Below are 15682 nucleotides of genomic sequence, written 5' to 3' on the forward strand. Positions count from 1 at the left end.
CAAGGCCACCGGAGAGCCCTCACAGCGGCACCGGCGGGAGGCGGCCGCCCCAGCCCCCCGCGCCTCCCCACCGAGCCCGCCGGAGAGCCGGTCTCGCTGCGGCCGCCTCGGGGCACGGCCGAGTACCGGGCAACCCCCCCTCCTCCCGCGGCTCGGGCTTGAGCTACCGGTTGTGGCGAGCCGCCGGGCACCGGGGGGCCTCCCGCTCCCGCCGGGGCGCACGGTGGCTGCCGGGCAGGGCTGAGCGGGGCGGGGGGGAGGCCCCCATGGCGGGCGGCCCCACGGAGAGCTGCGGCCGGCACCCCCGCGGCCTGCGGTGGTGCCCAGTCACGGCCCTGACTCAGCGAAACGCCGGCGGGGAACGCTAACCCGCGCCGCTTCCTCACCGGCCGAGGTGATCATGGTGCCACCCGCCCGGCCCGCGGAGGGAAGTGGGGTCCGCTCCGGCCCAGTGCGGTGGTGCCGCCGCCCGGGGTCCGCACCGCGCCGCTGCCGCTCCGCCGCCGCCCGGCCCGGAAGTACCGCGCAGGGCCCCTTCCGGCAGGACCCCGCTGCGCCCGGGAAAGGCGCCCGTGGCGATCGCCTGCGCGGGGCGGCCGGGAAACGGGCAGGCGCGAGCGGGGCCGCTCCGCCTCCCGCGGCCTCGCACCTTCGCCTGCCGCCCGCGCAGGGGCCTCCGCGGCCCCACCGGCCTCCCCACACCGGGCTTGGGGGGTGGGCAGCACTGCCCCACCTGCGCCCAGTGGGTAGGGGGCGGCAAGGGAGGAGGCTGCGGGGTCCCCACGGGTGACCCCATAAGGCCCAGCCTGCGCTGTGCCCAGACGAACGGCCGCCGCCGCCTGCCGCCCGCCATGACAGGCTGCCCGCCACGGGCGGCACCTCGGGGCACAGGCCTGAGCCCGGCATGGCAGGGGTCGGGGATTTTACCCCACGGGATTCCCACCTTGCAAGCCGCCTCTGCGGGCCCCAGCTCCCTCGGAGCTGTGAGAAAAGGCCTCACCCCTCCCTCCCTTAAAAAGGAGGCGCGTACGGGTGGCACCCCACAGCCCCTCACCAGATCCTGCCCCTCAGCCATCGCTTTGCGGCCCAGAGCGGTGTCCGAGCTCCCACCCGAAGGTGCCCCAGCCGTGGAGGAGCATGGAGTCATGTTGGCTCCTGCTTTGGCTTCATTAGAGGGGAAATTCAGGTGGGTGGATTTGCACCAAGGAAAATCCATCTCAACAGCAATGGTGCTGCGCAACAAGTGATCAAAGCACCCAGACTTCGGTGGCATTGATTTCTACCTGTTTCCACTAAATAGGAAAAAGTACTTTCTGAAGGGCTTGAATTCCTCGAGGAAAAAAATGGCCTCAGTTTGTAAATGTTATTAATGTAAGTTATCAGAGCCCTACCCATGGCGCCAAGAAGATCACACCTCCGCTCTTCTCACACAGCTGGGAAGATCTCCAGCCTTCCCCGCTGCCCGTAGGTGCGCAGCCTGCCCGACCTGCACACAGACCAGTTCTGCTGATCTTCTGGATACCATATACTGGGGTCACTTCCATTCCCTGCCAATATACCTTTTACTTAAATCAAGAGAAGTATCAGTTAAACCATGCATAATGCTACTTCAAGTATAACACCATGGCAAACAAAAAACAAACCGAAGCACATTCCAGTTAGGAAATTAAATGTCTTTATTCTTCACAACAAATGTAAGATAGCAGTGCCCTTACATTATTAAATCAATTAAACATGTAAAACTATCTGCTGCACCTCCACATGCCCAGCTAGTGGGGGGAAAAAAAAAAGAAGAAAAGAATTCAAGTCATTTTTATTCCTCAAAGGAAAACAATACTTTTGGTCAAATGTATTCCCACTCATCCCTCCTAAACCCCAGGCAGTTCATCCGCTTCCACAAAAGTCTCACTGCAAGAGTAAACTTGTATGATTTAATTAAAATTTACCAGTAAATAAATCCATTGGATTTGTAGCACTGAAATAGGTTGAACTGCAATTCTGTACTCTTAGGCCACCTCTTCACTGCTAAATTCTAGGCGGCAAAGGCCAAATATTGCAAGAAAATAAAGATGCACCTGATTATACTGTCAAATCCTACTGGAGTCACCTAACCAAGAGCTTTATCGGATAAGTACAGGCAGAGGGAACCCACTGCACAGCAGACCTATGCACTCATGCCAGGGACAGAGCAGGAGGATACCTTCAGCTTCCTAAGATGCACTTACTGCTCACCTGCTACTAAGCCTGGGGTCATGAATACAGCCACCCACACCCACAAATACAAAATACATTTTTCAATTCAAAGAAAACCTACAGAAATCCTGCAGGCTGGAACGAGAGTGGGTTCAGTGCCCTCTTTGCAGAGCCACAAGCTCTGCCAATGTCAGTTGCTCCCTAGGTTCACTCTCCCCAGGCCACACTCACACAGGAGAAGTGTTTCTGCTGGGAAGAGATGCAACATGCGCTTCCCCAAACACTGCTCACATGCTTGGCATCTACCTACCTACTCCTTCCCACCACCTTATGGGGCAGCTACAGCACCTCACAGATGCATTTCAAACAAAGTTTTCCTACATAGACCAAGCCTAACTATTACAACACATTCAAACAAGCAGCATGATAATGCAAAGACTTGCGGAGCACACCTGGAAACACCCTCCATCTCTCCCACTCTACCCTGCCAGTATGCCCCGGGCATCTTTAGCCACTCTCTCTCAGCTAAAAGGCAAAGCAGCACCATCACTAAGGGGACTGACTCTAAACCACAGAGCCGCTAAGCTCTGCTCCAGCGTTATCATCATAACCCCAGTGAGGTAGTCAGGCATCACTGTCCTCATCCTACTGGTGGGGAACCTGAGGCCCAGAAAAGTGGTTTGTTGGAAAATGTTGATGATCATGGTCATGAGCAGAGCAGGTAAAAAAAAGCCATCCCCTGCTCCAGATAAGAGCTAGAGAAATGCCAAAGGCACACTGCTGGGACAGAGCACTGACCGGAGCTGGCAGGACGGCAGACACTTCAGCTGCCACTGGAAAAAAAGGAGCCAGAGAGAGGACAGCCATGTGCAGAGGACATACCGACATAATACGGCTAATGCAGAGAAGAGGTAGGCCAAACATGATGGGTTGAGCTGGATGGAGCTCCAAAAAGACAGCCAGCCCCAAACAAAACCCAGGAGATTGTGCTAAAAATAAAACAAGACCTGTTTCATGTTGCATTAAAGTAAGAATAAAAAAGGTATTCTTAGCATTATAGTAATATTCCTCATAAACCAAGGATTTGCAGCTAATTGTGTTGCCCCACAAGGTACACAAAGCCCTTTGGAACTACTTAAATAGATTATATTTATTTGTGAAGCAGCCACATTTTGTGCTGCAGGCCATCTCCAAGACCTGCCACCACATGGCTGTGGGGATGACCCAGGTAAGATGGGACTGTCCCACAACCTCATCTGGCATCAGACACACCTTAGTGTCCATCTGCCACCCCCTCCCAACCAAGCAGTCCATCAGCCAGTCTATGAGCACCAAGGCAAGCCAGAGGGATGGATCCTCCTCCCAAACCACACTTGGCTCCAGCTGCCATTACTATCAGAACCTTTTTGCATTACTCTTGCTACCTGCAGTGGGCTGTTACTGCATTATCCACACTACACGGTTACATTCAAGCCTGTTCAGTAGCAGGTAGATCCAAGATGGCACTAAATATGACATTGCAGTCTCCATGCCACCATGCTTTCTTTTTTTTTTTCCTGATCAGAGAGAGGGTGGGAACTTCAAAGCAGCAGTAAAGCGGGAAAACAAGGCAGCAGAATCTGTTTGCCAGGGAGGCCAGCCCCGGCAATCTCAGCAGGGAACTTCGCTCAGAATTAGAAAGCACTCCTCATTCTTCAAGCAGGTGGCTGCATTTCACACTCAAAGTACCAACATCATTTCACCCAGGACACAGGATACATCCTCAAAGGGCTTCTTAGAAGCCCAGTGTCCAGCAGCAGCTCCAGGTACCCCCAGACAGCAGGGCGCAGCAAGGGATGGCTCTCTGGCATGGACCTCAGAGGCTGTCAGCAGCTACAGAAGACCCTGCTGAGTTAAGCTGAGCAGCTTCTCCCCAGAGTGGTGGGTCCTCAGAGAAGAGGGTGAGTGGGCATGCACCAGCTCCTCCTCCCACTGCTCCAAACCCACCAGGCAGATCTGGGACATGGACTGTGCTGGGCACCCAGGTGCTCTAGGTGCCCACACCTCCAGCAGCTTCTTCATAGTTTCCATTGGGGGACAGGCTGGTCAGAGCCAACTCTTCCTCAGGATCCCGTAGGTCATCTGCAAACAGCAGAGAGAGGTCAAGGGAGATCTGAATGGGAAACGCTTCTTCATGCAAAATGCAACTTAAAATGAAAAGAAAGCATGGGACAAAGCTCTTGGTATCTATTCACAATCTAAGCACAGCTGATCTTTTTCATAACTTATTTTCATTTTGATTTACAAACTCTACATTGCTTCAACAAACAAGGGTGACCTATGAGCAAAGGAACATGAGGCCCAGCTCCCTGGCCACCTGCAGTCTCACCAATCTCAGAACAAGCCGTGTGGCCATGAGGTATCACCCGCCTGGCACTGACAGCAAGAGCAGGCACTTATATTTTCTGACCCCAGAGGACACATCTCAAACCTGCACAAACTGGACATTTCAGTTGTTTCCTCCAACCCTTACGCTTTTTAAACATTTTATGTGTTTAAGAGGCATTTGGACAATGCCCTTAATAACATGCTTTAACTTTTGGTCAGCCCTGAAGTGGTCAGGCAGTTGGACTAGATGATCATTGTAGGTCCCTTCCAACTGAAAATATTCTATTCTATTCTTTCTACAGTGAAGGAGCTTCCCCTCTGTGTGCTCCGTCAAGCAGTATGGATCTCTACATCTCACGCCTTGTAGCCTCCTGCATGGGGGCACTTCTGCAAAAAGAAAATCACTGCTGGAAAAGGCAAGCAGAAGTGCCAGCAAAGGCTGAACATTAGGCAATTCATTACCTGAACAACTTCCTTTAGAATCAGGGAGCCCAAGGCTGGCTGCCCTCTTCCTCCTCTCCACCAGCCCCAAATGCAAGTGGTTTGGGAACACCCCTTCCAGCCATGTTTGCAGAAGACATCATGTAAGATCAGGGTGATGCTTCCAATTCATTGTTTAGACAGACAGCAGTTCTGCTGCCAGAAACTCTGCCAAAATGCTGAGTTCTGAAGTTCTCCCAGGGGTGTAGTTGGGCACCAGACCCAACGTGGTTTTATTTAGACAAGCAAAAAGTCAGAAAACAGGGAAGCAGCAACACAGCAGCCAGCTGGTTGTCTTCAAGTTCTGGCCAAACCACAGCCAGGGAAGAGATGTCAGCTGCGGAGCTGGAAATAGCTTAAGGAAGCCACCAGCAAGGGGCTTGGGGACTTGAACCACCAGGGAATTGGTGAGAAGCCTCTGACAGCCACAGCAGGAGTACAAGGGAGGGAGCTGGGCATACCTTCATGAACACTGTTTGTAGCTTTTGCTTCGTGACCTTTTCTCCGGCTCCTCCGGCTCCAAGAAATGCAACGCAGGAAGGATGGAAGCTTCCACCTCTCCCTGTCTTTCCCCTCTTCTGGATAAATGGGAGAAGATGAGTTCAGACCAGCAGCGGTCAGCCCTGCTGCTCCCCCACTTCCCTGCTGCTGACTCGCAACATCTCCCCTCCACGAGCCCAATTCCTCACTGCAAAACCGGGTCCGCTCCACAAAGCCCACCCCTGGAAAGCACAGAGCATCTCCTGGCAATCCTTATTTCAGTCCAAAACCTCTCTGCTACCCTGGAAATTTGTTCCCAGTGCTGACTTCTACTTTGCAGCCTCGCTGCCAAAACCATCCTGGATGCAGCCGCCCAGGGCAAGCAAGAAACCTGGCAGGAGCTCAGCCAGCACACGTGGCAAGGCTGGAGACTGACACAGGGCATGCCTGCAGAAGGAAGTTTTTCTTTTGTATTATCACACAGCTTCTGCCACATCAACCTATCTACTGCTCCCTGCTTCACTAAGTAGTTCCGGGAGAGACCTGATGGACAAATAGACTTGCAGCACGCTGAAAACTACAGTTGTAACTGCTTGCAAAATGCAGAGAGCACGTGGCCTCCATCAACGTATAGTATTTATTTTGGAGGATAACAAAGGTCTCAGCAAGTTACTACAGGCTTTCAAGCCATTATAGTAAAACGCTACAGTAGCTTGTAAAACACTACATCAGCGTATTTTATATGGTCTCCAACAGCAGCAGTCCAGCATCTCCATTGAAATATTATCCAGCCTTTCACCTGCTAATCAGATAACAAATGATAAACACTTCAGCGTCCTTCAGTTTAGCAAACCATTGCGACACTAAAGGGTTCACAGTGGCAGTCTTTCCTGCCTGTCAACAAACCAAAACCTCCAGCCATAAACATATGCTCCCCTTGCAGTGTGCAGGGACTCTGGACCCCACCCAGGCAGGGCAGAATAGCAGCCCAGCACATTCCTGCTTAGACCCAAGTGATGCAGGAACACCACTGCCATTGCTGTCCTAGCTCCACTGCACAAATGGCAGCGTCCAGGCTATTCCCAGCATGGGGCGGAGGGGAGGCTGCAGCTCCAAAGCAGCTGTCATGGGCAGAGCTGAGCAGCAACGTGTGTGAAGAGGAAGAGGCTTTGAAGCTGGGCTGAAGTAAAATGAGCGCAAGCGCACATACACAGAGCCTTACCCTCTGTACACCTGCCAGCATCCTTATCCAGATGCAAGAGCATCTTTTTTCAGCTTAGCACAAGCTCCTTCTAAAGTCAAGAGGGGAAACAAGATAAGCTCAGCCCTGACTGAGGACATCCTTAGAGCAGCATCCCTAGAACCTGCTTTTCAGGGTGCTCTGCAGCCCCACACCCATCTTTCCCACAGTCCTCCCTCACTTTACATTGAAGATATTATAGCCCTTCATATATTTCCCTCGCTTGTGGGGATAGCCATGGGGTGAAGGAGACCAGGCTGCAATGAAGCTGGTGCCCAGCATTGCCAGGTCCCCAGCTTCCCAGAGGCATGGCTACACTCGGGATCCCTCTGGCCACATGGACATTTTGGAAGGTGGGTCTCACAAGGGTGTGGAAAGAAGCTGTCCCTGTCTAAGGTTGAACCCTGCAGCTAATGAGCATCCTCATTACACATGCAGGTCCTGGGACACTTACATGACTAAGAGCACCAGGCAGAGCATCAGAGGTGAATTAAAGCATCGTGCCGAGTCCTCCTACCCACCACGCTTATAAAGTACACACAAACAGGCTGAAACACCTGCTCTGGCTCCTTCTGCTCCTCCTTCTCCACTGTTGGCTGTTACACTGGTTCCACATCTGCATGAAGGACAAGTCCACAGCCAGCCACAAAAATACATGTACTGAGCCAAGCGCCAGCAATGTGCAGGGGTAGAAGAAGGTCATGTATGCAGGGATGGTTTTCTGCCTCTGTAGCTGCTGTCCCACCAGGCTGCTGCAGCCAGTGGAGGTCTCACTGGCATCTGAGAACACACCAGAAATTCTTGCAGCAGGAAAATCATGAGGAAGACAAAAGCATGCAAAAGGACAGAAGCTAGAAAGGGGATCGTGCGTGTCTCAGTGAAAAGAGTTGACAAAAGACAGCCCTGCACCCTCGCAGTGGATCCTGGTCGTTTCAAAGCTCCTCAGCATTCAAATCCAGGATTCTGGACTGAGCTGATGGAAAGAAGCACTGGAGCTGCAGCCAATGCACCCCATGTCCCAGGGATCCCAGAGGGCCCTGTCAATGTGCTGCCACAGGCAAGTGCCAGGATCCCTGGGGGTAAAGGCAGCAAGACAGCAGAACACCAGAGCCCCTTGAAATGATAGGAAGCAAGCGAAAAGTGGAGGAAAATGAAAGAAGGGAAGAGGAAAGAGAAACAGCTTTAGACAGGGAGTGCCAAAGATCACAGTGAGCCCAGGCTGTTTCATGTGGCTGCTGTGACAGCAGAGCCTGCCCAGCTGCCCATCACCCTGCGTTCACACACAACCATGACGCCTCTCGCTCCAGGGCGAGCACTTTTCTTCAGGGCCTGTTTGACACAGAGCTTTCATCCTGCCATCGTCACCTTGCTTAAACTGGCCACCAACAGATGACTGGGTTTAAACTCAACCAACCCCTTGCTGTGGTTCTTACTATGCAAAGTCAGCACAAGCATCTTCCTCCTGCAGGAAGGTCAGGTCCTGCCTGCACCCTACAGTTCCCGCGTCCCCAAGGACACACAGCCACAAGCATTGATGGCTACCATGTCACATGGATCACCACATTGTCACAGCTATCAGCTGACACATCCCTGCTATCCATGAGCTGCTCTAGTGCTTCCCAGTCCACTGGGAAGTTTGTTCTCCCCGGCTGCTAGAACTGGGAATGCCACCGGAAAAAAAGCAGATCCCGTTGGGAAGGCTCTGATCCCAACAGCATGAAAGAGATCCCACTGGGGAAAGCCTGATCTGATTGGGTGGGGGGAAATCCCATCAGTAGCGGTTAGATCTCATTAGGATGGGGTAGATCCCACCGGAAAACGGAGCAAATCCCACTGCGAAAGCCCCCGGGGGAGCGAGGGAGGGAGGGAGAGAGGGAGGGAGGGAGCGGCCCGACCCCCCGGCGCCCCGCGGCCGGTGCCCCCGGTACCTGCGGGGTGCTGCAGGGCGGCGCGCAGGGCGCGGCAGGCGGCGGCGCGGCACTCGCGCAGGGCGGCGGGGCTGCCGGGGCCGTACCGGGCCGCCTGCACCGTGCCGGGCGCCGGGAACTGCCGCCGCAGCGTGGCGTCCAGCACCGCCGCGTCCTCCGCGTCCCCGCCGGGCAGGAGGACGCCGACCACGGCGGGCGGTGGCGCGGGGGGCAGGCGGCCGCGCACGTCCCGCACCACCTCCCGCAGGCGGGCCCGGGCCCCGCGGCCCCGCGCCGCCCCGCCGCGGCACAGCACCAGCAGCAGCCGCGCCTCCAGCGCCCGCCGCCCGCCGCCCGCTCGCCGCCGAGACCGGCACCCCGGCACCGGCCCCGGCACCGGCCCCGGCGGCGCCTCGTCGCCCAGGAGGTCTCGGGCGAAGGCGGCCAGCGTGGCCGCTGCCGGGGCCCCCTCCGCCACCTCGGCCACCAGCAGCACGGCCCGCCGCCCGCCCGCCCGCTCCACCAGAGTCCGCAGCTCCAGCAGCTCCGCCGTCGCCATCTCCCGCCGCCGCGCACCCGGCCTGGCACCGCGCACCGCCCCCGGCACCGCCCCGCCGCCGGCACCGCCCCGCCGCAGGTCCCTCGGCCCCGGCAGCATCCCCGGGCCCGTGCCCGGGCACCCGCTCCAGCGCCGCCCCCGCTCCAGCGGGGCGGGGGTGTGCCAAGGAGAGCACCGTACCCCCACCGCCCCATGCACCCCAGCCCCGGCCCGGCCCCCCCAGCTCCCTCTGGCGAGCAGCCCCTGCCTGCTGCCGGGTGGGCACAGCAGCGGGGGCCTGGAGGGGGCCCGGGGCACCCAGAGCTGCCACGCAACCAACCTCAGAGCCGTGGCACAGGCTTCCTGCGAGCCTGGGCTCCTTTCCAATGAGGTGATAAAATTCAAGCAAAAAACGTGCTGCGGAGGGGCCAGGGAGCTGAGAGAGCGGTGAGCAGAGGCTGCGGTGGCTGCAACGTGGAGCACCCACGGGGCCGCAATAGAGGCGCAGCTGACGGTGCACCCCAAGGGTACAGCGTGCTGCCCAGGGTGTAACACCCCGCACCCCAGGGCAGCGATGGAGTGGCCTCTGTGGCATCATGTGCCACAGGAGGCACTATGCTGCTGCACAGCCTGGCCAGCCACGTTTGGGAAAATATTCCACTTTGGGAAACAATTACCCCCTGAAAGGCCATACCCACGCCACTGGTCACATGTTCCCCAATTCATGCACAAGTTCACAGCCGAGCTGCAGCGCCCGCCTCACACACACTGAACCTCCGAGCCCCTTCCCAAACCAGTCCCCTTTGGCTTCCCCTCTGCAAACACTACATCCATCCCCCTCCATGCAAAACAGCCCATAGTCACAGCCCCGCCAGCACCGGCACTGCTCCACAGTGACACACACATGTCCCGTCAAAGCACAAAAAGTTTGCAGGGCAGTTTGCAGGGCTAAGTACAGAGCTATAATTGGGGCTTTGATGCTGGCACGTGTTACACAGCCTCAGCATGGGATAAGGCCGGTATCCCGCGAGCTGGCTCTGCCAGCCAATGGCAAATGAAAGCCACATGACAGAAGCTGCCATGCCCAACCCTGGCGCTTACGTGGTGTCGGCGTGTCTGCCAGATGAACCAGGAAGCTCCAATCCACAGCACATGGTAAATACTTCCCCTGTGCCATATCAGAACAGACTCCTCCAAACAGGTAGTGTCTTATCGCAAGAACCTGGGAGCAGGTAAACAGCTCAAAGGTGCAAACGGCCAGAGTCACCTTGGCCGGTCACTCTCTGAGACCATATGGAGCCAGACCATCTCTGTGGGATGGGCAGAGGAAGCTCCAAGAATACCAGGGGTGAAAGCAGAGCCCAAATCCATGTGTCTGCCCTGGATTAGTGTTTCCCAGTTTGTGCATTGGGGCATGCTTGTGCCGTGAAGGCTGCCGAGCCAGCATGCCTGCTCCCTGCCTGTCTTCATGGCCACCCATCCCCAGAGCCCAGCAGATCAGCAGCCACCATAGGGACATGGCACAGGCGTCGCAGTGCAGGTATGGCAGCTTGGGATGGTTGCTGTGTGACACCAGTTTTAAGCCAAGAAAACATCTGCCCCAGGTTTCAAAAACACTACCCTACACCAGCATCGCAGGAGCCAGACAGCCTAGGTGAGGGTTTCAGGGAGACTTTATGCCCCGGGTCCTAGCAAAAGTAACTTACTCATTGACAAATGCTGATAAGTAAATTGGGAGGGGATAAATGAGAAGGATTAGGCTTCTCTTCCAAAGATCAGGGTCTACTATTGCAAGAGCTCATGCTGCCATGCCAGCATGGTAGCCCTGAGAGCAGCTGTCAACGTGGCAGGGCTACAAAGTCAGACATAATTCAGCAGCTAAATCTGGCCTTACTGTTGTCCAGATTTTGTATTTACAAAGATTTTTTTCTCATCTGTTCAGAATCCTGCTCATGGTCCTGTGGAGAAAAGCCCCGGGTGTAACCAGCACCATGAGCTGTGCCAGCAGCAGGAGGAGGGGACAGGAGCAGGTGCTGGTCCTCAGCAGCCCTCATCTTGGGGTTTCTCTGCTCATACTTTCCTCTTCTACAGAATTTTTGATGCAGACCTCACAAAGACTGGTTCATAAGGCAGTCACAAGCAGGTCTCTGGGAAGAGGGACCAGCAGCTTTGGGTGCTCCCTGCAAGGAACAAGCCAAAACCAGACAGTTGCTTTGGCCAGTTAGACCAAGGAAGCCCAGGTTTCTTGCAGTTGGCTCTAAGGAGGCAGGATGCTCCCTGCAAACTGCCACAAGAAGACCCACAACACATTTAAACTCCACCCAAGCTGCCAGCGCAGCCTGTGGTGTGGTGGTGCCAGTTGTACCCTGTCTGATGTGCAAAGACCATTAACAGCATGGGTCTTGAAGGGCTCTTTTCAAGCAGTGCTGTGCCAGTGACTTCCACAGACACCCATACTCCCAAAGTGCCTTGGGAAGTGGGCTTTAAGCAGGCAATTCCCTGAATTTATGAAGATGATTCCTGCAGAGAAGCCATAAAAAAAATTGAAATGATATTTCTAACTCAGCTCAGAAGGAGCACCACTGGCTATTTCTCTGCAGCGACCCCAAAGTTTAAACCACCAGCACAGCCTCTAGAAACTAGTATTTGGGACCAGATAGAGCTATTCTTTGTGGCCACTGCAATTCTCTAGTTAATTTTGGGTACACATGTACCATTGCCAGCAGAGGCTGGTTGGAAAGGTGAATGTCACCCACAATACCCAAACAACCTTGTTTACATTTCTTTACTCATTAACAGAGGTAAGATCAAACAGCAAATACAACTTTATCTCCCTCTGTGTTACCCAGAGGGGTACAGCTCAAACAGTTCAGAGGGAGTCATGAGCTCAGTATTTGCAGTACCCAACAAAGTAACTCCAGAGCTCTGGCAGGCATCTGAACAAAACCACGGATGTATTTACAAGGCCTGACACTCCTTCAAACATCCCACAGTCACATTTGTAGAAAATCTCTACAGATAGCCCTAAATGAGGGTAATCACATCTCTTACATACGCCCATAGCTGTTCAGAGAAAACACAACATCTGCTCATTTTGCACTTCAAAGGAGGAGGATGCTTTTTTCAGAGAAATAGATTTATCATGTGTATTAGTAGTGCCTTGAAGTCTAAACAAAATCAAAGGTCCATTGGATTAGGCCCCTTGAGAGATGCATTTACCAAGACAAACCTCTCTTCTGAAGAGAGTATAAAGAGGACGGGGAAAAGGATTTTTTGCCAGTTTTGATGATAGGAGGGCAAAGAGGCTAAATGAGCAAGAGGGAATCCGTGGAAGTAGCTCTGAGCTTCCGTGCCCAGTGACTCAGCCCAGCTCTTCAAACTCTTCCTCTCAGCAGCATCAGTGCTCATGGGGGCACTTGAAAAAACCTCTGAGCCAGCTAGGAGCAGGGACTGACTGCTGACAAGCTAAGCCTTAGCAAACCTATGCACATGTGCTCTTTCACACATGTGTCCTCCAAACTTGCTTCCACTTACTGCTTTGGAAAAATACATTATCATTATGAGATGGTAGAAAGCACCTGCTTTATTCATGCAGCGCTACCAGCTGCCACCAGGAAAATTGCTATGGGGCACCAGCACTCACCAGGTTCTTCATCCACGGAAATCTTGGGTGCCCCAAAGAAGTTCCAGAGGAAGTAATTGTCAGTGAAGAAAATGCCCCAAACCCCACCTATTCAGTTGCCCCGAATACCCCGGTCCCACTGATTCCCTTCCAGGCCCTGTCTCCTGAAGTCCTTGGGTCTTCCCATCTCTTCCACTGACTCGCCCCAGAACGCTCCTCAACCTTTCTAGCCCCTGAACCCAGAGTCCTACCCACTTTTTACCCACTGAAGCTTGAACTGTATCAAACCAGACACAGCTCCTTCCTGTGGCAAGTCCAGTCACAACTGAATCCAAATGGGATGATCGCTTTTTTCTGTCCCAGCTCCCCAAACCCAGCCAACTACAGGGATGGCTGAGGCAGCCTGTGCCGATTCTGCTGTGGCCTGGATCCATCCCCATCATCACACCCCCTCTGAGATCTGCTCAGCAGAGTTTACGCTCCATAAGGAAATAAAGCTGGGAAGTCCCCGGCTGCCCCACGGTTTAGACAACAGCCTGGCTTCCTGATCAAGCACCCTAAACCTTTCCCTGCCTCCCTTCTCCAAAATCCCATTCGCTTTGAAAGCTGTGCCTCATGCTGCCCATCTCTGCAGTTGTCCTAAGTTTCCTTATGGCACCATCCCTTTCTGGATGGCAGAGGAACTTGGGAAGGTATGTCTGGAGAGGACAGGGACCTGGCACATGGCCACGTGCAGACAGCCCATGGTGTTGGGGTAGTCCTGACCATGCAGTAGGAGGGATGTCTCTGCCTGTCCCCTTAGAGAGCGATGGAGGCTGCCCCTCTGCTTGCCACACCCTTTGCTCCTCTACAGGGAATAAGTTCAAAAACTGGCTGGCAATAGACATGAAATCAGACCCAAGGACCAAGCTGCCTCTTCTAGCTGTCCTGCCAGACCCTCAGCTGGACCCTTGCCTTTGGTTTGACAACAGAACGCGGGACTATCTTCTCACAGCCACCAGCCTCCATTTTTTCCCAGTACACACATGCCTTCAACACCACTAGTCCGGCTTTGTGCGCCCACCCTTTGCAGAACCTCTTAAAAGTTACCCCAGACCCCACCGAGCCAGAGACCTGTGATTGGGGATCACTGCCACACAAACACAGCCCTTCCCGCCTCCTTCCCACAAAACCCCTCCTTGGCATGGGCCAAGCCCCCCAGCTTCTCAGAACTGTTCCCTTTATAAAAATGACAAAGGGCAGATCCATCAGCTTCCCTGGCTGGAGTTGCTCCCAGTGCTGGGAACAGGATTTGGATCTGCCTGGCTTGACACTGTTGAGCCCTGGAAGAGGCCACAGATAACCAGCTGGCAAGGCGCCGCTCTGGTATACCACAGGTCACCACAGGGCTGTTGAACTTTGCCCTATGGGCTACATAGGCATGATGGGCCAGATCAGTGAGGAGCAGGGCTAGACAAGGTTTTTTTTGAGATGGGCAAAACTTGGCTCAGGTGCTGCCTTGACCAAGATCTTCCAGAGGTAGTACACAGATACTCGTATGCCAGAAGCCCACAGGACAACTGCTCCCTGCTGCTCTCATAGCATGCGATGCCAGCTGAGCAGAGCAGGCTGTTCTCCTCTATCCTGGGAAGAGACCTGTTACCCTTGGCCAGCTTCTGGGCCATGCAACAGTGCTCCTAATTCTTGCTGGAGCATCTCCTTTTTGTGCTCTAGCTGAGCTGGCTGGAGAGGTTTCAGGCCACAGCCCCTTGTTCCTGCTTTGCTGGATCACAGTGCTCCTGCTAGCCTGGCAGCAGAGCTAGCATACGAAAACTTGCCAACCCTGTATTAGTCAAAATGAGAAGGGTGTTCAACATTTAAAGAGCAGATCTCCCGTGACTTGCCTTTGTTGGACTGCAGCAGGTTGGGGGAACAGTCACAGCAGCAAAGAGCTCCAAGACTCTTGGATATCTACCCAGGATTAGCTGAAGAACAAAGCATGGATGCAGCTTGAGAGCACCCATGGCATTCTGCCTCCTCTCCTCCTCAGCTGTCCGGGTGCCTACATTCCTCCCCATCCCAGCCATGCATCCTGCAGCTACACCCCTTGCCTCCGCAGGGCATCCCTGTGCTCCCAGGTCTTAAAATTACCCAGTATTTTTGAGGGATATATTAAGAAACTCTGAGGCTTGTACTTCAAGAATCTTTAAATTATTTTTTCACCACCTTCTTATTCAACAAACCTTAAAGAACTCATGAAGATGATGCACTGGCTTGATGCAAAGATCCTTGCCACCCTGCATTACACACTGTGATAAGGCTGGCCAGGAAACCAGCAAGTACTAACTCAGGCATGAGAGTTATGATGAAAATTTCTTAATAAATTACATAAAGCAGATGCTACAGGAATGCATGCTACACAGCTCATTCTTTGTGATTCTACTAGAATTCTACTAGCTCACATCTAAAAACAGTACTTATACCTGCTAGGATTTAGTGTTGCATTACAGTTTTGTCTCAACAGCAGTTATTGCAAAGTACAAGACAAGAATTTTCCCTCTAGAAGGTAAGCCAAGCAAATGCTTCTCATGTTCTATATAAAGCTTGCATGCACAGTTTAAGATGTTATAAACATTTGTTGTTTAGCCCTACAAACCATTCAGATTCCATGATGGGAGGCAGAGACAGGTCGCAGTAAAATCTGCCTGCGACCTGTCTTTAGAATGTAGTCTGGTCTACAAATGCCTTGCCAAGCACAGGTTGAATCTCCATTTCATCATCTAGCTGAGTCACTACTCCATCCCTGTGCTGTGAACTTTGATACGCTACTGAAAAAGAACAAAGACCCTCAAAACAGGCAGAGGGGATAAAAACAG

The 15682-nt window shown here is 53.8% G+C and overlaps 2 protein-coding genes across 4 annotated transcripts in view; both read right to left on the reverse strand.

Moving 5' to 3' along the window:
- The window catches only part of PSMD1 (proteasome 26S subunit, non-ATPase 1), a 75593-nt gene extending 75048 nt beyond the window's left edge, over window positions 1-545 (reverse strand). Inside the window, exon 1 of the mRNA XM_080409331.1 lies at window positions 387-545. Coding sequence (XP_080265457.1) covers window positions 387-402 — 16 coding nt within the window. The 5' untranslated portion in view covers window positions 403-545. The remainder of the gene's footprint in view (window positions 1-386) is intronic.
- A 3744-nt stretch (window positions 546-4289) lies between these two features.
- On the reverse strand, window positions 4290-15541 carry LOC308072466 (uncharacterized protein C2orf72 homolog). Of its 3 annotated transcripts, XM_080409395.1 has the most exons (3): window positions 7318-15541; window positions 6743-6812; window positions 5538-5618 (listed from the first exon to the last, which is right to left on the reverse strand). In XM_080409395.1, exon 1 carries the CDS (start codon window positions 9323-9325, stop codon window positions 8552-8554), a length of 774 nt encoding a protein of 257 aa, XP_080265521.1. In that variant the 5' UTR covers window positions 9326-15541; the 3' UTR covers window positions 5538-5618; window positions 6743-6812; window positions 7318-8551. The 3 variants fall into 3 exon arrangements, with proteins under 3 accessions (XP_080265519.1, XP_080265521.1, XP_080265520.1); XM_080409393.1 differs by adding an exon at window positions 4290-4314 and having other exon boundaries at window positions 5502-15541; XM_080409394.1 differs by having other exon boundaries at window positions 5545-5618; window positions 6743-15541.
- Between the last annotated feature and the right edge of the window lie 141 nt (window positions 15542-15682).

Source organism: Falco punctatus (assembly GCF_963210335.1).
Source record: "Falco punctatus genome assembly, chromosome: 13".
In the NCBI taxonomy this organism is placed as follows: domain Eukaryota; kingdom Metazoa; phylum Chordata; class Aves; order Falconiformes; family Falconidae; genus Falco; species Falco punctatus.

Excerpts from the sequence above, each read along its gene's own strand:
- LOC308072466 (XM_080409393.1), bottom strand. The coding sequence starts at position 9,325 with ATGCTGCCGGGGCCGAGGGACCTGCGGCGGGGCGGTGCCGGCGGCGGG.